Genomic DNA, 22598 nt, shown 5'->3' with positions numbered 1-22598 from the left:
TGGCGGTGTTGTGAGATTCTAAATCAAAGTGAGGGAATAAGTAATTTCGAAAAGAAGGGCAGGGGAATTATAATTATGACTGAACCAGAAAACAGCCCCTTGCTAATAGCACAGGTAAGTGGATCTGCTTTCACAAGACTTGATCCTGTGCTCCTTACTGAATGCAATGGGGTATGTGCTGGTGGAAGAAGCATGTAACTGTTTTGCAGCTTGCCCCTTACTCTATTCTTAGATATCTTTTAAAACTCAACTTTAACAGGTATGCATTTTCCAGATGTGCCACGTGATTAAATATTCAGTATGTAGCCTCTTGTGTTTGAACAATACTGTTTGCATCAGAAAAATGGGAATAAAAACTGGGAAATATTTCTAACGCCATCTTCACACAAGAAAGATGAGAGAGAAAATTTGATGAAAGCCTAGTTTTCAAAGAGATGCCTGAAGCATGTAGCCAGAGGCAAGTTAACGTTGGTTATAGTCCTTTGCAAGGCCTGTTTACATGTTTCCTCTGTAGTCAAAGGGCTGTATGCATGTGCTCTAAAAATTACAAATGCCTACATGGTTCCTTTCAGTCTTTTATCTTACCAACATGTGAATGCTACTTGACATTATGCTCAGAGATGTTTTAAGATCTCCAGCTTTTTTTTTTAATTGCAGTCAATATATGGAAATCATTTAGGTTGAAACTTATCCCTTTTGGAGAGCTGCAGTCCTGCTTGTAGTGGGCTTATAACTGAGGGAGGAAAAGATGTAAAGCAGAAGAGCATAGCTGGGGGCTTCTATACTTTGTGCTCACACAGAGCATGTCTGGGTGGAGGATCTGACTGTGCAAGACATTGTGCAAGACTGACTGAGCCCATATTCCTCAAGCTGGTGGTGGAAGGTCTCTAAAGTTGTTTTTTGTGACATTCACATGGGCAGAAATAATGTGGATACAGGATTAGTTCTCATTTTTATCTCTACCACATGGGGAAATACCGCCAATGTAAGTTTAGCCAGCAAAGAAAGCCTTTTTATTTGCATGAGAGTAAGTATCTTTTTCTTCCAAATTTAAAAGGCTATTAAAAAGCTGAGATATTAAAAAAGCCGTGGCCATTGATTTTTCTGCTCTGGAAACAAGTTCAACTCCTGTCAATGACAAAACTGATTTCTTTAAGTAAAGAAAGGGTTAGCCTTAGATTCTACAGTGCTGTGACAGGAAGGGAAGCTACTTCATACATGTTCTGAAATTCTGTATTGCTAACCTTGTAACACCATGCTAGAAGTTCCATATCCTTATTCCTAATGCAGCTGAGGTGTAATCAGAGGTGTTTTAGCACTTTAATTGGGAGTGTTTGTGTGTAGTATATGCAGATATAAATAAACATTAAATACCTAACATTACTTAGTAGGTGTACTTTAAGATGGTTTGATTTAACAGTTGGAGATGTATTATATATTGTATTGCTCAGAGTTTTATGAAGATTGGATATGTCTTCTGTCTATTCCAGACACATTGCATGATATGCTCAGATATGCATTCTTGCTACCTTTCATTTGTGTCACCAGTTCAGGTCTCAGTTTCATCTTGGTTTTTCATACATTAATATTTGACTTTTCTTTCCTTCCATTTCATCTTTTCCACCACTGCCTAATCCTTCCACCATCATGGCAGAAGAAGCTATCACTCCTACACTTATTACCTGTAAGTAACTTCTTTGTCATCAGAGACACACTTTCTGCCATGTTGTTCCATGCCTAAGTAGTGAATGCTAATATTGAAAGTTCCTGTATAAAAACATACTTTGTAAAAGTTTTACCAAGATAAAAACAACATGGTCAATAATGTAATTAAATATTTAGCTTTTAGCTTTATAACAGTTTCTTATGCCTCGTACTGTGCATTAGAGTCCTTTGAATATCATTATGTAACAAATTTTCTTAATTGAGAAATAGTAGGTATAAATACCACTACCATGTAGATGAGAAATTTTCATGCTTAAATAACTATTTTCAGAATTTATTTAGCAGTTTCTTTCTTATTTGTTCTGTTGAAAATATAGCATTGGTTAGACGTGTACAAGCATTTCCATTTGTTGCTGTGTACATATTACTACTTTTTCATGAATAATGATAATGCATAAACATCATGAGTTACCATTTCTGAAGTGAATTTCAAAGGAGTGAGCACTAAAAAATGAGGGCAGGATGAAGCATAACTTTCAGTAAGTAACAACCTTTTGTTTTGATACAGTCCTTAGTAATAGCATTATATGCTTCTTTATTTACCCAAAGCCTTCGTTTCATTCCCTGCTGCCAGGTGATGAATGAGAAGGGTCCTTCTGTGAATTTAGCAAATCCCTTTCTGCAGCTATTCACCTTTACTTGCTTTCCAGGTGCAAGGAGTACATAATAGTTTTTGGATTAACAAAATATTAGAGCTCTTGCTTAGTTGCAAAATGAGACTCATTTAATCTTGTTTAATCTTGTTGGCCAGCAGCAAAAATCAGCTGTCCAGATTTAAAAGTCAGATTTAAAAGTCATGGGAACCTATGAGATATTTTTATGTAGTTAGAGAAGTTTGGGTGTTACTTGCATGAGGCAAATATTAGTACTTGTTTTCAAGTACATATGGTAGTAGCACGCTCTTGAAAGGAACACATTTCAGTAATGTTTTTATTTAAAAGCAATATGAAGTTTCTCATGTTCCTTTCTAGTTGCTCTTCAAACTTTTTAAACATATTTTTTGAATTGATATTTTGAAAAAGGATCAAAAATTCATTTATAGGATTTATGGAAAAATTAGTAAATATTTTCTAGCTTGAAAACTTGGTAAGCAGGACCATGCTCCCAATGAATGAAAGCAACTAAAATTTAAACCTCTTAGTTGAAATTCCGTAAGACTTCTGAATATATTGAAAGTGCTCATTTGCTTCGTAATGCAGATTTCATGTTACATTATTTTGACACTCTACATGTAGTGCAATTTTTAAAACTGTTCTTTAAAGCAGTGTATTAATATGAAGGTCAGAAAAAATTATCTCTGCCACAGATACAGCATTTCAAAATTTATTTCTGTTCCAGAGATAAAAAGACCATATCTTCATAGGCATTAAAAAAATAAATTCAGTTTGGGATCATTTAAATGTAGTTCTTTAAAATGTCAAAAGAATGTAATACAGTAAGTCATATAGTATGTTGTTGCCATAATAAGTAAATATATTTAAATAAATATTTTAATATGATTCATGTCGCAAGGCTAAGTCAAAACCAAAATTGAAACAAATGGAACATTAAATGAAACACTGTTTTATTATTCAAAGAAATTGTATTATATATTTTTTCTCTTTTTCCACTGACAGAGGAAAATATGTAAATTGAAATGGGTTTTTTAAGTTTTATGAACATGTTTTATCTCCAGTTTTGAAATCATAGAGACTGTTAACAGTGGATGGAGGAGAGTGTCTCTGGATTATTTGAAATACTCTCCCAGTGGCTTCAAGAAAAGATCTGTCTTTTTGTTAGTGTGATACAAATGCAGTAACTTTGTAGCTGGGTCCACTGAGTCTTCCAAAAGAAATTGTGGGATCTTGACCTTGTATTCTTTTGTTCCCTGTCTGGCAAAAGAAGCAAAGTCAGAGCCCTGAAAAGAGCAGTCGAAATTGTCTGTCAGTAGGAGGAAGTATTTTGGACCAAATTCTCCACCTGTTTACACACTACGCAATTTCACTGAAATTGCTGGAAATCTTAGATGAATGCAGAATTCATTACAGTTTTATTTTTAGCTGAGAAAGTTGGTATGGATTATAAAATGTTATATATTTTGAGAAACATGATTTCAAGTACTCTACCATTGCTAATTTACCACTTCTATACTGAGTATCATATTCAAATTTACTGATTAGTCATTGTAAATGCAAGCTGTAACATCCAAGCAAGCATCTATGCACTGAAATAGTTACTATTGTCTTGTGTGCTGCTTTCCTTGTGTGCTGTGGCCTCCTTTTCCCTGCAATCTCTGCCACTTCTAGATCCATCCTAAATTAAAATTAAAAAAGAAAAAATTGGCAGATGCCAGGAGCTGCTGATGAATCATCAGAGGTGGACCTACAGCTGTGCATATTTGGCAGAGAATTATTTCTATTTTATCTTATGTTTACTAGTTGGCCAGTCAAGAGACATTAGAGAAAAGAAGTTGAGTGCTGCTATTGAGAATTCTTTTTAATGGGCTTAAGTGCCTCTGCCAGTCTTTCCTCCAGCTCTTGCGTTCCTGAAAACTGGTGCATTTTTTACCTTTCACCTCAGTCAGGCAGCAGATTTTTTTTTTTGTCTGGCTGTAGTTAGTCCTCTCTAAGTTCTTTTGTTCTTAAAATTTGAGCAAATTTAATAGTGCTCATTAACTCTGCAGCAGGTCTTTTGACTTGGCAGTCGATTCCAGGTGGGAAAAAAGAAGAATGGAGATAGTGTCGTAAGTTACACTTGGAACAACTGGTGTTCCCAGCATGGCAGGCAGCATTGGTATGACTGCTTACTCCTGACACATTTTCTGATGGCAAAACCACTGCACCATGGGCTGAAGAGAGGAAAATGCATTCTTTTTCTTTTTTTTTGTAATTATGGTTAAATGAACTAGGCAAGCCTGTTGTTAAGGTGACAACAAGTACCACTGCGGTGAATGTTGGCCTTTAACTTTTATATTCGAGATTTTAATTTTTATAAAGATTCTGTCCTTGGAGACCGTTATTCATTAGGCGGGAGCTAACAGCTAGATTCATGCAGATTCAAGTATCAGACAAAGTGAGTGCTTGGACCGCTGGAGTTTACTCGAGACTTCGTTATATTTCTGTGAGTAGGACGTACACCAAATTAAAATACAAAGTTGTGAAGGCAGCTTTCGGTGCTGTTCCTCAGTTTAAGCTTGATATCAAAATTGTAAGTCGTGATTATTATTGAAATTAAGTACTTATGCAACAACAGGGCTGCACAGCAGTTAGGTGCAATAATTTTGTTCTATTTTTGTGCCTTTTCGCAAGTCATTTCAATGGGAGACAATTATTGCCTAATATTCTTATAAAATCCTAATTATGTTGAGTTCTTCATAGTATGAAATCTGCTGTTGTCTGTCCCAGCACTGATAACTTAGTTAGGTGATCTAGAATAGAAATGCATCAAGGTTCATCCTCTGTATGGAAATCTCAATCCCAAAGCCCAGCACTGTGTAGGACTAGAGGTTCTGTTGCCTGGTACATATGACTCAGATGACAGAATTCCTGCTGCAAGAGAATTAATTCCACAAACATTGAGCTTTTTCATATAAATGTCAGCCCTTTTCCCAAGAATTTGGTAGTTTGGGGCCCAGTTGAAATATGCTTTTCTTGTATATCTGACTTGAGCTCAGGAGCCTGGGAGTCTGTTCTCAGTTTAGTTATGTGTGTGTCTCTTGCATCGCTAGCAGATACTCAGTGCTGGCTTCTGGATCTCTGTTCAGAGACTTAATTTGTGGCTCATTTTCCTAGTCCCATTGCCATTGACCTAATACTTATGGCAGAAGGCACAAGGTTAGTAGATTTACAAAATGACCCTAATAATTGGAGTAATCAAATTTTTAAAAAATCAATGGTATCAAATCTCTCAACATTTCTGGGTAATTCCAGGGAATATGCAGTCATTTAAAACTTCTGCAGAAAACAGTGAAAGAGGTTAGAAACAGTCCTGTATTCTCAACTGCAACTGCCCCTGGAACCAGAATAAGATCATTAGTTTGCATCTTGTACCTGGGGGGGAATACTGAACAGAAAACCATGAATGTGTTTGAACTGTTTGATTCTATTAGACCTGTGATCTCTTCTGAATCTTTAAATATGCGTAGGTACATAGACTTGTATCATAGAATTGTATAATCAAAAATAAACATGGATTCCTGTAATTGTCTTGTAAGCTAGACTAAAATGATTTGAGGATGTCTCATGTTGCATCTTGCAAAGTCTACGATGCCAACATATTTAAAATCTTTGGATAAAACTTAGTCCCAAAATAGCAAGAAGGGTGTTCTACTAAATTGCCATTGCAGAAAAACAAATTTGTGTGCTATGTGTCATATGCTTTGTGTACAGAGGTATCTAGCTTTCATGCAGAGATACTGAGTAGTCTCAGAATTGGGATTTTATTTTTAATTAAAATATGCTACATAATTTTAAAAAATCTGTCTAAAGTTGTTATTTCTTATACTCATTCCTTGTATCTTCTGATTCTTTTGAATCTGATTGTAGTGCTTTATAGCCAAGGCTTACATTCCCATTTCTCTGTAGAAAAATTGTAAATAATGTGTAACACGCAGACCACCAGTAAGTATTTTTTTTTTAATTTTGTCAGCTCTTTCTGAAGTGTGTGAGCCCCCCAGGGCAGTGATCTGACTATATGAAATAGCTTCCTTGAAGTGCAGCAGAGATCAGATCATTCATGTGGAGGAATACCTCTGCTTTAGTTCATCTTTTCTGGACATGTTTAGATATTCACTCCAGGTTACTTTTCCAATACCCGCACTGGAAACCCGTGGTCATTTCTGTACTTACCCAGACTTTTTAAAACCACAGTATCCCAGATGTACTGAATTAGAAACCATAAGCTGTAAAGTGCTGCAAGTTTGGGTTCTTCAAATAAATAAGTATGACAGAGAGAGGAGAAGTATCAGAAATTATTGATTGCTGTGTTGGTCACACAATCTGCTCTGGTTCCAGCCAGAACAGGGTTAATTTTTGCAGTAGCCAGGAGGCAGCACTGCCAGGACTTGAAGGTTATTCTGTACCACCTCACATCATTTCCTGGCCTCAGGGGAAAGGGCTCTGTTACAGGTCCCATAGCATGGCAGAGAGAGCAGTCTGATACTACCTGCTGGGGGGAGTTTCCACATGAATCCTTTGTCTCCTCCTTGTACCCTTTGTTATTGGTATTGTTGCTGTTACTTCGCCTTTACATTTCCTTTCTTATTTACAGTACACCTTTAGCTCCCCTAAAGTGTAGACTGCCAGATCCCTGGAGGGAACAACAGTGGCCCTTTGCTTTCTGGAACAGCTAGCTGACCAAAATCATCATTCATTTCCAAATTTTCTTTCTGTCGGTTTTCCTGCAATAAATTACCTATTTCTGATATGAGAGAATAAAGAGCCATGTCTCTTGCTTTCTTCTGCCACTCCTGATCACTGACCTTCTGTTTCCATTTGTGAGTATCTGCATGAGAATTCTATCTGACCAGGGTCCTTCCTAATTTCAGGGCAAGTTGTATCTGGGAAGATTGCACCAGGTTTGAAACCGAGCATAACAAAAACTAATCAAGCAAGGAACCAGAAGAATGAATGTGCTGTGTGCTAACATATCCAGCAAAACGTGCCTGGTATTTCTTCAGTCCTAGATAACCTGTTACAAAAGAATATCTTTTATGAGAGTTATCATAGTGTATTAGAATCATGACTTCTTTTCATTTACTATTGTGCAAGAAAAGTTTGTTATTACTGCTATTATTATTATTAGACTGTAACATTTAGTGTATGCTATGGAGAGAAATCTGTAGGACTGTCAGGAAAGTCTTGCATAATTCCATCCTGTGCCAACCAGACAGCAGAGTGATCCAAATAAAAAGAAGTAGTAGTTGGAGCAGAGCAGAGTTTTGTAGGGCTTGTGCAGTGAAATACCTGCTCCTGTGAGTACTGAGCTGGTGAACATAAAGAAGTACATTTATTTTTCTCTTCAGCAGCTGAAGCTCAGGACTGCTTCTGCATTTGATCTGAGATCCCTCAGTGAGATATTGAACCAAACGTCCAGGGCTATCTCGATTATACTCCGTTCACCTGCAGAGAGAGATAGCTTCTTTCCTTCTTTCCCATTCCCTTCATGATCCTTCTGATCATGAAGACACAAGTTAGAGCTACCAGAGGCATCTGTCTTGTCTGAAGGAAAGGGAAAGCAAAGCATTCCCTTTGTGAAATGCCAACCTGTGCATTTCACAATCATACGGGAATGAGAGAATCAGCTATTTCAGAGCGATTATGACACTCCACATCCCCTATTGCAAAGTGATAGTGTTCTTTCCTCCCGTGTGGTGACATCAGTAGCCAAAAATAAAATCTTCCGGTATGGATTTCACCAGCATGTTCATATTCAGCATAATAATGCAATATGCAATATTTTTTGCAGCAAATAACAGTTTTAGGTGGGCTAGGTAGTGTTTAGTTATGCTTTAGGTATAATGGCATGTATTTTGCCATTTATGGTCCTATTTGGAAATTATCAATGGAAAGGTCATTTCATATCCACTAAGTTCATGGCTTACAGTGTATTTTCAAATGCAGATGAAATACTGAATGCTTTGTATTTACTGGCATTTTTCAGGTAAGATTGTCATGTTTATGATACATCACAGAAGAGAGCCCTGATCCTTAGCTGTAACATTCACGTGTTACTGGAAGTAGAACTTTCCTTTCTGCTTACTGAGTAGGGAGGAGTCATGTCACTTTAATACGATTAAGATTATATAAGATATTTTGAACTAACAAAAGAAGAGAAGCACATAAGGGTGTTACTAAACTAAAGGGATTACCTACAATATGCTTTAAAAAAAATGAAATGGAGAACAGGGTGCCTTGGTCCTAATACAAGCTCCCAGCAAGAACAGGTTTATTTTTTTATGAATAGATTAATGCAGTTTCAGCTGCCTTTTGTTGGAATCCAAAGCCCTGTAAACTATTTCACTATTTTGAGGCAGGAGTACTGAGCATTCGTGGAAGTGTCTTTGTCCAGTTCTCTGCCCAAAAAAGGGTTTTACTCCGTAGATCTTAACTGTTGTTGTCTTCTTTCCAGCTACTTTTTCCTCTTTCAAAACTATTGTAGTTAGTTTTGAAACTAATGCAGCTCTTAAGGTTGGCTCCCTGTTATTCTTATTGTTTACTTTTTCTGTTGTTTCTCTTCTTCCTCTGCTCATCTTTTTACTTACTCCTAACTTTCTTTATCCCCTTTTCCCTTCCCCCCCCCCCGATACTATATTGTCTGTCATGTCCTGGAAAATATTTCCTTAAGATTGCCTTATTTTCATTCCCTATGTTCTGCTTTATTTCCCAATACTTAATGCAGACTGCCTATCATTTGTTCTTGCTCCATGTCAGAGAATCATAGAATCACAGAATGGTTTGGGTGAGAAGGGACCTTAAAGATCACCTTTTTCCAAAACCCCTGCTATGGGGGATTCACTAGATTAGATCAAAGCTCCATCCAGCCTGGCCTTGAACAATTCCAGGGATGAGGCATTCACAGTTTCTCTGGGCAACTTGTTCCAGTTTCTCACCACCCTTACAGTAAAGAATTTCTTCCAAACATCTAATTAATCTAAATCTCTCATCTTTTAGTTTAAAGCCCTTTTCCTTTCACTATCTGCTTGTATAGGAAGTCACTCTCCCCCTTTTATATAAGCCCCCTTTAAGTACTGAAGGGGCACAGTGATGTCTCCCTGGAGCCTTCTCTTCTCCAGTGTCAACAACCCCAACTCTCTCAGCCTTTCCTCATAGGAGAGATGCTCCAGCCCTCTGATTATCTTTGTGGCCTCCTCTGGACTCTTTCCAATATGTCCATGTCTTTCTTGCCACAGCTCTCTGGCTGCACCCGTCCAGTCAACTTCTTATCCACAAAATAGTACCCACTTCAAATATGTCTTTCCAATTTGGAAATAAGGATGTTGGGTAGGACCATATCAAAGGCCTTACAGAAGTCCTACCAGCTCTCTCCTCAGAATCTGTAGAAGGAAGAGAGAGAACATCAGAATATCCTTTTTAATTCTTTTTATTCTTGATAGTTACTAACAGATTATTGCTTAGATAGACTGACTCTGGGGGAGCATTTCACACAGTAAAACTAAGGAAATACTGAGTTACACAACTACAATTTTTTGAATTGGGGTTTGTTTCTTTAGTTTCCCGGGGAAACAATATGCTGGTTTTATTTGCTTATTTTTTATTATCTAAAAATTGATTTTGCTAAGGCTTTTAAAATATTCACCTCCAGGTTGAAACTTAGTATGCAATATTTTGTGTTCAAAAAGAAAAAATTTATCTTAGGCAATGGAAAATGATTTCACAATGGAAGCTGCAATATAGCATTAATTTTAAGAAGTGTATATAAATACTGCATATTCACTTATGTCAAAACAAGGTAATGCTTGCTGTATTAAGCATAGCTTTTCATTTTATGATCTCTTGTTCTTCTTTGAATCTTAACCTTCACTCGTTTCTTTAATTTAGGGGAAAGAGCCATTAAACATAGATACTTCTTGAAAGTGTATGCTGCATGAAAGCTTTAATTAAATCTACAAGTAAAGCTTTAAAAGAACAAGAATCAAATTAATTGCAGCAAGGACCATGCATTTATTTCTGTGACAGGCCCTTGCACATTAGAGAAAAGGCAATCTGTGTACCCTTATCTGAATTAGCAAACTCAATATCACTTTTCATTAGCATGGTAGGTCATTGCCATGTGTCTTCAGTATGACACTGTTTACATGTTAATGACCTCACAAATAGAGTCTGTTCCAAATGGTTTGCAGTAGTAGAAAGTTGTAAATCCATGAAGTGGAATAAACTGTCCTCTGCTTTCTGCATCATTGCTTCTTGTGAGTTCCCCTCTAGACTGAGTTTCATAATTAGGCAGAAGTATAATTAAGGCAAATTCAGTAAATGCAAACAGGGCAAAAGGATTTATGTCTGATTATGGTTGTTATAGCATACCAGAAATAAATTAATTTCTAAGCATCCATTATTAGTTGACTTTTCAATGACATGGAGTCTAGAAGTAGAAAATATTGTTCACCAAAAATGTTCATAGCTTAAGTTAGTGTGAGTCCATTATAATGTATTCAGATTTAAAAAGTGTTGACATACCCATGAAAAAAAACCAGTGAAAGATTCAATAGAACATACTGCTTTAGTTGTTTGATATGTGATTGCTTTGTGTTAGATGAGATTTTTAAGATTATAAATATATTTTTCCCCCACTGTATAATGTCATGAAATCAGCATGCTCCCTAAAATCATATCCTTAAAGAAAATGTCATACATAATATCTGGTAATTTAACTAGACAGTGGAAAGTTTCACTGAATTAAAATCTTGGAATGATAAAGCCAACATCAAATGAGTAAAACAAACTCATCATAACCACTTAAATTTGATTGCCTAAAATATCGAAAATAAGGTCCATTCTGATATCCTGCTGTGCGAATTCATTTAAGTACTGAATGCCCTCAATTCCCATTGACTTCAGCACTATACAGAATCTGGTCCTGTATTTGGATGTCTCAGCCCTGCCATAACAAAAAGCCTATTTTTCACCGGTCATATGCACCTGGCATTGCAAGGCTCTGTGGTTCTGCCTGCAACAACCTTGGGAGTTGCTTTGCAGACAGAGAGTAATGGTTTCTGCTTTAGTTACTCACCTAATATGCAAAGCGAGTTTAATTATATAGTGTCCAACCCTCTGTGCTACATATTTTTCCACTTGCTGGTTCTGAGTGAAATGCATACTTTCTACGTGCAGTGGTTACTAGTAAGTGTACAGTGCCCCTAGAAGCGTTTATGGCTAATCTTCCCCTCAGCATGTGTAATGTAGCTAAATAGTAATTAAAGGTTAAAGAATAGGTATCCATCTTTTCTGTGCCTGATGACTAGAGGATTGTGTTCTGCATGGAGTCAGATGCTACACTGAACTGGATGGAATTGCTAGGGTGTTGCAAAACCTAACTATTTGAGACTAAAATTCGAGAGACTCCAGATTTTCTCAGAGCACAACAAAAGACTAATAAATCACTGTCTTGTGTTCTGTAATGAATTAGCTGGTTTACTGTGTTTCATATAAATATGTGATGCTATAAGGCATACGTGGGTAGAATGTAGATTTGATCTCATGAGGGACATTTTTTTTTGTTCTACATATTGACTTCTGAAAATTATCTGTGGCCCAGTTGTACATTTTTGTATTAAAAACAGAGATATAGTTTTAGTAAGGCAATAAAGCCACCATGAACATTATAACGATCTCTCAGATCCAAATAATAGCTGATTAAAGCAGGTTTTGATGATTTTTAAATATAGCCATGACTGCTGCCATGCAATATAAAAGAAATTAACTGAGGAGTGATGGAGCAGTGGTGGCAGAGAAAAAACTTGGCTATTCAGTGGAAGTTTGTAGGGCTGCAATTTCTCCACAATTTCCATTGGTTTTGTAATTTTAATTCTTTTGCAGAATGTTTCACATCAGTATGGTCCATAGGTTTGCAGTCCTTTGAAGTCATCCTTTCAGAAATTCTGGTGTTCACTTCTTTCCTGTAGGCTTCTTTGTGGCATAAAAATCTAATAGTAGCAATTGATTTTTAAAAAAGCTTCCAAGTAGGTTATGGAAAGACTGTGGGAATCAAGAGGTCTAGTTTCTGCCACCACCTTGCTGATGGAAGTTTTTAAGCTGTATTCTCCACATTAATTAAATTTTGATTTCTATTAACTGCTGCAAAGCTGTGGTATCATTGCTATCGGAGGTCCAATAGTCAGGGAGTCAGAGTACTTCATTCTTCCTTTATCATCAGTTGGATTTGAGAAAATTTGTTCTTTGTGTTTCTAAAGAATATATGTTGTTGGAATATTAGTACCTGAAAATCAGTGATGGAGACATCACCAGCTAAGTCAGGGTTAGCCACATATACTTGCAGATACACATGTTCTTTTATGAGTAGCCCTTGCAAAAGTACCAGGGGAGGTGTAAAGAGTTTTCTCTGACACTACCTGCTTTGACACTTCAGTGACTGCAGCAGTGCCTCTTTTCCCACAGTAGGAATAATCAGCATCCAAGCTTTACTGCTTGAACTCTTGTGCACATGGGTTACTCTTTTGACAAAAAAAAATTAATCCTTATTTAAAGCCCAGATACTGCAATAGTAGGTTCCTTTCAATAAAGGTATGAAAACAATAAAACAGCATAATATAATAATTTAGCATCTCATAATTTTCAGAAATGTATAAATAAAATAACTGAGCATACTGTGCCACTTACAGTCTCATAATTTGCTGTCTGATTAGAAGTCGTACAGCCACAGGGTGAAAATAAGATGGAAAAGGTCATATGATTAAATTAGCTGCATTCAGACAGGCATTACTTACAAAAGGTTTTTTCTATGATTAAAGAAGATCAACAGTACCTCGAGCAAATATGATCAAGTTAGTGACCCTCAGAAATAGAAATTAACCTCAATGATAAATGAAAGGTTACCGTCCACTATGTGCACTCCAAGGTATGCTGCTGTTGGTTAATCACATCTTTCTTTTTTGGCTATGAACTCTGTGTATAACTGCCGTTCTGATTATTTGCAGAGGAATGCACAGGATCCAAATACTAAAACTTATTTTCCCTTTCTTTTTATCTCACACCGTTTTTAAGTAACACAAGAAATGCCTGTGGTCATACTGCTCATCCCATTAATAGTCTGTCACATTCGTTGCTCTATTTTGTATTTTGTTGTAAACAGGTTCATTCGAGCAGTGCTGTTTTCCACATCACTTAATATCTTGTGTTTCCAATCACCACATTATTGCCTGGTGGGTTAAAAATACTGACAACAGGTTAACATTTTCATCATCATGTTAGGTCTGTTTTCCTTTTGTGGACATTCTTAGGAGCCTAGTTTTTCCTGACAGTGTCTAGTGAAAATCTAGGCTAAATTTTATAGTGTAGGATTTTCATAATATATCTTTTACATCTGACTAATAGTGGAGAATCTAGACTTTTATACTAAAATCAATTCTCTTTCCTAAAGTTTTTTAATATGGGTGAGAAAGTTCAATGGTCAAAAACCCTATAAAAAGTCACTTGATGTTATTTTGATACTTGTGAATTTGCTGTGAATGAAAAAACATCTCCATTTTGCAGTATTTGAGAGCAAAGAAAAGCGTATAAATTGGAGTGACTAACCAGGAATGAAAACTCAGCAGGAAAGGTCACTGTCCTGGTTCCTGATTACTGATTAGTCACCAGAAGTTCATAGCTAAATTGGCCTGTCTTCATCTTCCCCATATCTCACTAACCTCCGGAGTACCTGTAGTTGAGGTAGTGTTGGACTTGATGATCCAAGAGGTCTTTTCCAACTTTAACCATTCTGTGATTCTCCGTAAATATTTGTGAAGATCTTGTCTGTTTGTGACAAAAGGGATCTCCATGCATATTAGCCATTTGTTGTCATTTTAGTAAGTTCTGTGTGCTTGGTTTCTCTTTGGTATTGAGAAATGTCCACTTTGCAGATTTTGCGCTGGACTCTGGCAGAATGGCTTTGCCTTTCTGAGGACAGAAGTGAAGGGCTGTCTTTTTTTGTTGCTTGTTTTGCTGTTGGATGTTTATCAGAAAGTAAATCAAAACAGCTATTTTTAAAACACGTACAGGCCAAACAGATTAATTTGCATATTTAAGAGAGTGGCATAGTTACAAGGAAACAAGAAGTAGTTAAATGGTTACTCAGAGTTTTGGCATTTTGAAATGACATCATCCACTCAATATTGAGTAATCTTTGAGAAACTCGATTGAGATACTAAGTAAACTTATGTCACATGCTATTTCTTTGGTATCGACTAACAAAATACTAATGCCATAGTTCCTCCTTCTCTGCAGACTCGTTTTATTGCCTTAAGTACTATGATGATACTACCACCTTTACAGAAAAAAATCTTTCCTTATCTGTCCAAGGTCACTAAGTAGGAGGAGAATGTTTGTGTCGTGCATGCAAACCATTACTCAGGATTAAAATGTTAAAGAGAGGTTGAATAGACCAGCAAATGTCCCAGAAGTTCAGATATGGCTAGTTTGCCCTTGCTTTAGCTAGTGAGAGTGATTTGACAGCTGTACTTTGTAGTTTCTTCCTTCTGGAGCATGTGATCATGCTTTGATAGCAACCCTTAATCTATTATTAATGTAGTTGTATGTAGATCAAAACTGAAGATCCTTAGTCATGTCAGAAAGTAAGCTAGTCTATTTTTGTATCATTTGAGGATGTATCTGAAGTGAAGGAAATGATGTGCCAGAGTACTAACTTCTGGTATTTCATACCTCTGTTTCTCTATGCAGGCTGTAATTTGGAGCTCTGTAGATGTGCGTGTACATGTGCCCTGCACAGTAAACCTCCTCAGGTTTTTGTCCCAATAACTAGTAAATAAGTGCCTCCATTGAGTCTTTTCCATTGGTTGATTTTGAGCTGTGACTTTTTATCAAGCTTTAAAGACGAGACTTTGACTTCTTTGGATGAAGTCTTATTAACATCTAGTTGCCAGCATTTTGATGATAATCCGTGTACACCAGTTTTCAAAATTAAAGGGACTAGTCTAGTCCTGTGTCTTTCTGTAATAACGTCATTATTGCAGGCTTTTGGAGAAGTAGTGCATTATGGGTTATGTTCACTCTGTTATCCTGAAATGGGCTTTTTGTGGGTTTAAGATGATGCAACAAGCTATAAAACTTCACTGCAGAAGAGCACATGGCCTGCTATGACCTCATCTTCAAACAAGCTTTCCACTTCCATTTTGTTCACACTCCTTTTCTAAAAAATCAGGCAGTGTGTGCATGGATGGTCTTTAAAAAGCAAGGCATTCAGCTCTTTATATTGCTCTCTTGTAACTCAACAAAACTTTTCAAGAAGAAAATTTGGAAGCCTGTGCTAGGGTGCTTCAGGGTATTTAACTGTGTTTTTTAAAAGTCTCAAGACATAAGGCAATTACGCTTCACATCTTTACTGCAGGAGACAACTGAAGCAGCCCATAGACATCAGATAGTAAGATGTGAGACAAATGACTGTGAACTGGTAACAGCCAATGGGCTATGTCATCCCACTGATGACTTTCCTGAAAGTCCAGTGCATCCTCAGCCACTAAGTCCATCCTTCAGGAACTCCATTGCAAGACAAGTGGACACCACTATACATGTTAGTTTCTTGAGTATGTTGGTTAACTTGGATCTGCCAGGAAACCAAACAGTCTGGATTTTGGTATGATCATTCTCAGTTTCATCTGAGAGCCAGGATGAAGTCAGGGCATGCACCAGGCTGCTGGAACTAATGAGCGCTCCTGGTTTCTTCAGTTTAGCCATAAGCTGTGACACAGCTGTATGCTTTGTCAAGGAACAAAAGTGACCCAAAAAGGAACAGGTAAGGAAAAGAAATGTCCCAGGAGGCAACCAGAAAAGGAAAATATCTGTGAGACTTCGGTAGCACTTTCAGTAAAAGGAAAAGCATTGAAAATCCTCAGCTGACAGTGCCTCAGATGCTGACAAATTTCTTAGAGCATAACATGCACATGTAACCATTCAACCAGAGAAATAATTAGTTGGTACCACTTGGACTGTAATTCTTGGTGATAAAATAGCAAAGGTATTCTGTGGGAGGAGAAGTAACTGTGATCCTTTTCCTCTTTGACCCGATACCCCCACACCTTGTCACAACATTGTGCCAGGCACTCACCATTCGAGTGTTGCTGAAGTGGAGACAAGTACAGCAGGAACTTGAGACTTGTCACTTATTGCGGCTTGCAGTGGTACTGTAACTAACTCCATATGACATAAAAAGCTTTGAAGAAAGAGGTGGCCGAGGTTCACAGAAGCTTCAGGATGGCCCAAATTTGAAGTTGCAGCTCTCAGTGGTTTAGTCTGTAACAGAATGCAACAAGAGATTGTTGTTAAATTCTGCCGTTGCAAATCTAAGGGAACAGTGTTATGTTTCCTTTGCCATCTATCTAGTCAGCTCCACTACAAGACAGTACCGTATCTTTTATTACAGATACTGGAAAATTTCCTACAGTAGCTAATTTCCCAGTGAAATATAGACATTTAAACATGTCAGCTGCATTTTTTTCTTCCTATATGCTGCTTGGAGTTTATATACAGATGGCATTTTTATGCTTATATCTAATAGCTATTAAAATTTTCCTATGCCTTATTTCTTTTGAATGTCTCTTTACCAAGCCTGTCAGCTTTTCATCTCTGAAGCTAAAAATAAATGTTTATACAGAAATCAGAGGAGATTGAAATTATGGGTTGATTCACAAATAGAAAAAAGAAATTACACAGCTTTCATTAATTATTGCATGGATAGTTTTGTTTGTGGGAGTGGTGCATTGAGCATCTGTTTTTTCCAATCCTGAAGAAAGTTAAGTAGCTGAAAACATGAGATTAGAGAGAAACAAGCCAAAGTTGCACATTTAATTTAGTCATAGGAAATATCACTTTTTGTATTACACTGAAAGAGGGATTGCATATCCACAGCTGGAATTTTTGCTATCCTTTATTGTAGCAGCAGCAGCTGCCATTTTTCTATTCCATAGCATTAAACCAACCCATAATTTTGCAGCAAATTCTGCCAGAAATGTGCATGTGAATACTGATACTCTATACTGAACTAGGCCTCTAAATCTTTTTTTCTTTCTGGGCAACATGTAGAATGTTAAAGAAAATGGCATTTTCGCGTTGACATGGAAAAATAATGGTAAAAAAAAAATCACATTCTTCTGGCATTTTCAGATGTTAAATGGCTTAACAAGGAGCAAGAAGGATGAGTAGTTCCCAAGTAAATAACACCACAGCTGTAAGAAAAGCAAAGAGCACTCTACTTTAGTCTTCAGTGGTCCTGGAGTTGAAGATGATGTTAATTTTCAGAAAATGCATTTTTCTTATAATTACTTAGTTACACATGATCATATGGTTAAAAGTGTGATAGATGACTAAGCTTCCAGAGGTGAAGTTGATGTAGCAGTATAGAAGGGTGCATTTCTGGAACAAATTCCATTGAAGATTTTAAAAAGAATGCTGTTTCACAAAGAACATTAGAAGCAAAGCTTCTGTATCTCAGTCTACTTTTCACATAAAAAAATATTTGAGCCAGAAGTGTCCCTTTTTTCATGTATGTGTGGCTTGCACATGGTGCAGTTCATATATTCAATGCTTAATCCTCATCCAAATATAAAACCATTGACTCCAAGGAAAGAGAATTCTTGACTGTCAGTACTGTACCTCATTTATGACGGTACAGTATTTTGCTCCAAATAGAGGCAGCACTGTTTCAGGCATCTAATGATTACTCTCCCATATGCAATTATGCCAAATAGATCGAAGATGAACAAATCGTAACTGCAAAGCAACCTCTCATTCAGCCAACTCTTCAGTAGGTTACTTCTAGCAAAGAAACAGACCGTCTTTCTGAAGAGACATGTTAAATTGCAGAAAAGCTGAATCCAACTAGCACAAGTTATTAAGAAAAGCAACCTACCATGTCAATTCTGTAGTACCGGATTGTTTTGACACAACTATTTGCTCTCAATAACTGTCAGTGAATTCATGTTCATTTGTTATTTACTCTCATTATACAGTTGGCAGTTAAAAGGCTATTTCTGAAGTCAGGTGACTGTATCTCATCTTTCACCAAGACTTAGTCCTCAGTCTTCGTTCTTTTTGTTTGCTAAACACTTCACTTTACTTCGCAGACATTCATAACATTTTATGATATGGTGATATGGTAAGGCTGCAGTGTGTTTTCACAGAGATTATTTTTTCTATTGCTTGGAAACTGCTTGGAAAACATTTAATTTTTTTGAAGACCAGTTGCACAAATTATGTTTTCATATCAAATGTGAACATAAATTTATGTCAGCCAAGTGGAAACTGAGTTTTTAATGCAGTATTTTATTGTGGGGTTGAATGTCAGCAGATGTATAGCAAAAAGAAGAAAACTCCAAAATAAATCAATTTATGATGTTTCATAAACTTACGTAATGCCACAGTCAACACCTGTCCTACTAGCAGGTAACAAAGCAAAGAGTAGGATGCTTTCCGTCTGTTCTATTGCGAACTACAAGGGCATAATATGATGGAAAAAATACACACAAACTGCTTTATGAATGGGAACACCTTGACTTGTCTAAAGTAGCAATGGTTATTTATTAGGCTTTGTTTATTTGCTGTGATTGCAGCAGAGGAATTGTTTCTTGCCTACTCAGTCTGAAAATGGCATAGGCAAGACAAAGGACTGGTGCAGCCTCTTCGATCTGATGACAGTCAGTGTGTATTTCCAGTTCATGGATGGCAGAACCTTTGGGTACTTTATTTATTATTATTAAAATGTTTATTTTGTGGAAATAGGGCTCTTCTTACACTCTACCATTTTGGTGACATTACTTACAGTGATGCAGTGCAGAGTGCAACCATAACCAAATTGTTTTATATAGTTTGTAATATTTGAGAAACAAAGGATTGCAGGCTAGTCATGCTGACATAAGTGCTAAAAGGAATTGTCAGTTTATTTTTTCTGCACAATCTGTATTGTGATTGTGAATAGACAATGATCCCAGTTTTGAAGGAAAAAAATTCCTTACTAGAGTTCCTGCTTGTTTAACTACATTAACAATATTTAGCTTGAGCACAGTCAGAACAAGAAAGAATTTCATAGTAGGATGTATGTAGTTAACAGAAAAGCAAGTGGAATTTTTTTTCTGAGTTTTTTCTCCCCTGTGTCTGAGGTACAATCTACGTACAAATTCCTGCCATATACTCCAGATCACTTGAGAGGAGCAGTGAAATGCATGTTAAGCCTTGTTATAATTCTTCGTTTAGTTGTAGCCTTCTCTTTGGTGAGCTTGGGTTGTTCTGAACATCAGAAGTATCAGTAGATAAGCAGATACATGCTTACGGAATAATTTAAGTTGGATGGGACCTTGTGAGGACATCTGGTCTGATGACACTTATCCCCTGTCACATCATCATATGGAAGTCATTGAATTCGTTCTAGCAAAATGTCCTGTATATTCAGAAATGCCTTTGATAGAGCAATCACAGGTGTTTAGAATCTGGTACAGTAAATCATGATGACAAAAGGTAGGAACAGATGTGATATGTATTTTGTAAGCAGATTATCCTGATATTTAGAAATAAATAAAGTAGGAAATAACCTCGGCAACTTTTTTATCATTCAGAATGACCTTTAAAAAAAAAATTGAAGGTTATCCCTCACAATCATGCTTTTAATCTTTACTTTTTCTGTTTTGTTTATTGGATGGTGAGCTGTATCGTCAGTTGAAAGCTGAGCTACACAAAGCTTTTTCACTAAATGAAATGTGAAAAATCTTAACAGTTGTGTTGCAATTATTCAGCAAGCCCTCTATATGTTTTCAAGGAAGCTCTTGTGAAAGTGTGCTGAAAAAACTTTTTTACATCCCCACAATTCTGGGCTGGCTGTATCCTGAATCTGAGGTTTCCTCCAGAATAAACCATACTGGCAATGTGTAAGCCCCAGACACAGATCTTTTCGTGTTTCCTGTCCATGAAACCAGATCACTAAGGGTGAACGAAGTTAGACTGGTGCAATTCAGTAGTTTCATGGTATGCACAAGGAGCCAGGACTCAAAGACTGTTTCCAAGTCTCCTATTTTATCTGTAGTTGTTAGCAATTCTAAATGGAAGAGCATCATAGATGCTATATGGTCACCTAGTGCTAAACTAGAATAAGGGCAATGCTTTACATTGTGTCAGACCCTCTGACACTGGCAAATTTATCTCACAGCTTGCTGGGCTGCCTGAATGTTTCTAGAAACACTGAGCATGGTTGTTCCCAATGCAGTAATTCCATTGCATCATAGCTAGTATGTGTGTGCAAAACAAGTGGTGTGTTTATCGTATCCATTGTCAGACCTACCGAATATCGTTGGTCAGAGCTTGGGGCCTTTTGTATATGTGGGCCTGCTCAAGTGGGTCTATGCTCAAAGGCAGGCTAAATGTCAGCTTTTTGGTGACCCAGTCTCAGAACAGGTATGTTGGGCACAGAGGCTCTTCGATTCAAAAAATAGTGAAAAAATTAGTGAAAATCATTTTAGAGCAAGAAAGATTTATTTTATTTTTGTGTTGAGCTGTATTGAAAATTTTGTATCAAGATTACATCAGGCATGATCTAAGATCCCAGACACATACATTTTATTCCTTCTCGGCCTTTGATTTCATCCTGTTTCCCATCGTCTCGATATTTCAGTTATATCCAGTGTAAAGTCAGAAAGTAATATTAGGCAGTACCAATCCCATGGGCAATATTAGAAATCACATGATTCAACCATGGCAGGCAGGATGTCTTTCTTTGTTTCTTTTAGAGTATAACAATCATTTGAGTGGTACATGTATTTATTGGCATGCTTTCTTTTGGTGATTGACTACACACCGTCAACACAGAGAAATAAATTCAAGGTGTTCCCCTCTTGCCATCTGACTAGTTGCATGTTAAAATTACCAAAACGTGTACATGGTAAATGTTGAATTCCATATGTCTTGAGAGAGGGTTGTATAGAAAATAATTCTTTGTACATAGATTCTCTTTTTTAATATTTGTAATCATAGACTTAGCCTGAAACTGGAGATAGAATTTTGAAGCATCCATTTGTGGTAACTGAAAGTAATATGACCAAATTATTTCTTGTTGAGCCTGAAGGTGCTACTGGCCATTGCTCTGAAACCTTTGTTTTTATTTGTAGAAGAAAATTACACTCAAAAGGTGCTCCAGGGCATATTTTACTCTGCATTGGATGTTGATGTGCTCATAAATGTGTAATCTACATTGTGATCTAGTAATATGTTAATGCTGAGTTCATAAGATTAATCAGGCCACATGCTGTCTTGCGATTCTGCTAATACAGAGTATTTTGAGTAGCATCAGCATTTTCATGCTTTCAGTTTGCAAATGACCCTTGCATAGCAATACATTATGTAAGTAGACATCTCACAAGATGTTTTCAGGGTCCATCGTCCGGACTGTGCTGCAAATTTCCTGCATCTTGACCTGCCTCTACAGTTTGCCCCCAATTGCTACAAACGTATTAAAAATTGCAGTATTTAAAATCAAATACATAAATCAAGCAACTTTTTAAGTAAATCTTCTTTTAAGGGATATTTTTGACCATCTCTTTAATTACAGATATGAGAAACTATTTTCCATTTTATATCTGAACGCCTAGACTTAATAATCCAGCACTTGATATTCTGTTCAATAATAAATTGCAGAATCTGGGAAAAAAGCTGCTTGCTACTGCAGTAGCTGTAAAGAGGTGGAAAAAAATGAAAATAATGAATTGAAAAAAATAAGATACTTTGTGTACATATTAGCTATATAAAATATAAATGTTGTTATTTTATTGGGGGGAAAAAAGGTTTCATCAGAGAAATTGCATTTTATTTGATGTTTTTTATTTTTTTAAGATCCCAAAATCCAATTCAACATCATAAATTTATCCCAAAACACTTTGAGAGACTTGAGGTTAAAAACAAATACACTTTAAGCATAGGAAAACCTCATTAAAATGTTGCTATTAAAGACAAAATAAAACTGCAAAGGCCAGATTCACTACTATGCTCCAACTGCTTTGCAATACTTTAGAGATTCAAACCAGCCATTAACTGGACTTAACTACCCAGTTAAGTCAACTTTATGTCTGTTTTCCACTGCGAAAGCAGAAAAATACATCCAGAATGTATTGATCCAGCTGTTTTAAATGAGATATCTTAGAGGTAAAGCTTTTACAATCAGCTTCAACT

The 22598-nt window shown here is 36.6% G+C and overlaps 1 protein-coding gene across 11 annotated transcripts in view; it reads left to right on the top strand.

Annotated features, from left to right (window-relative positions):
- PTPRM (protein tyrosine phosphatase, receptor type M) overlaps window positions 1-22598 on the top strand; it is a 461846-nt gene that overhangs the window by 311631 nt on the left and 127617 nt on the right. For 6 of the 11 annotated variants that reach the window (XM_017819524.1, XM_017819523.1, XM_017819522.1 and 3 more), the window contains one exon: window positions 1655-1684. The exons of the other annotated variants lie outside the window; for them this stretch is intronic. In XM_017819524.1, the coding sequence (XP_017675013.1) occupies window positions 1655-1684 (30 nt within the window). The remainder of the gene's footprint in view (window positions 1-1654; window positions 1685-22598) is intronic. 11 annotated transcript variants of the gene reach the window in all.

Source organism: Lepidothrix coronata, unplaced genomic scaffold (genome assembly GCF_001604755.1).
Source record: "Lepidothrix coronata isolate B3197 unplaced genomic scaffold, Lepidothrix_coronata-1.0 Scaffold75, whole genome shotgun sequence".
NCBI lineage: Eukaryota > Metazoa > Chordata > Aves > Passeriformes > Pipridae > Lepidothrix > Lepidothrix coronata.
Note: the sequence above shows the minus strand (reverse complement) of the source record. Positions and strands in the feature narration are given on the sequence as shown.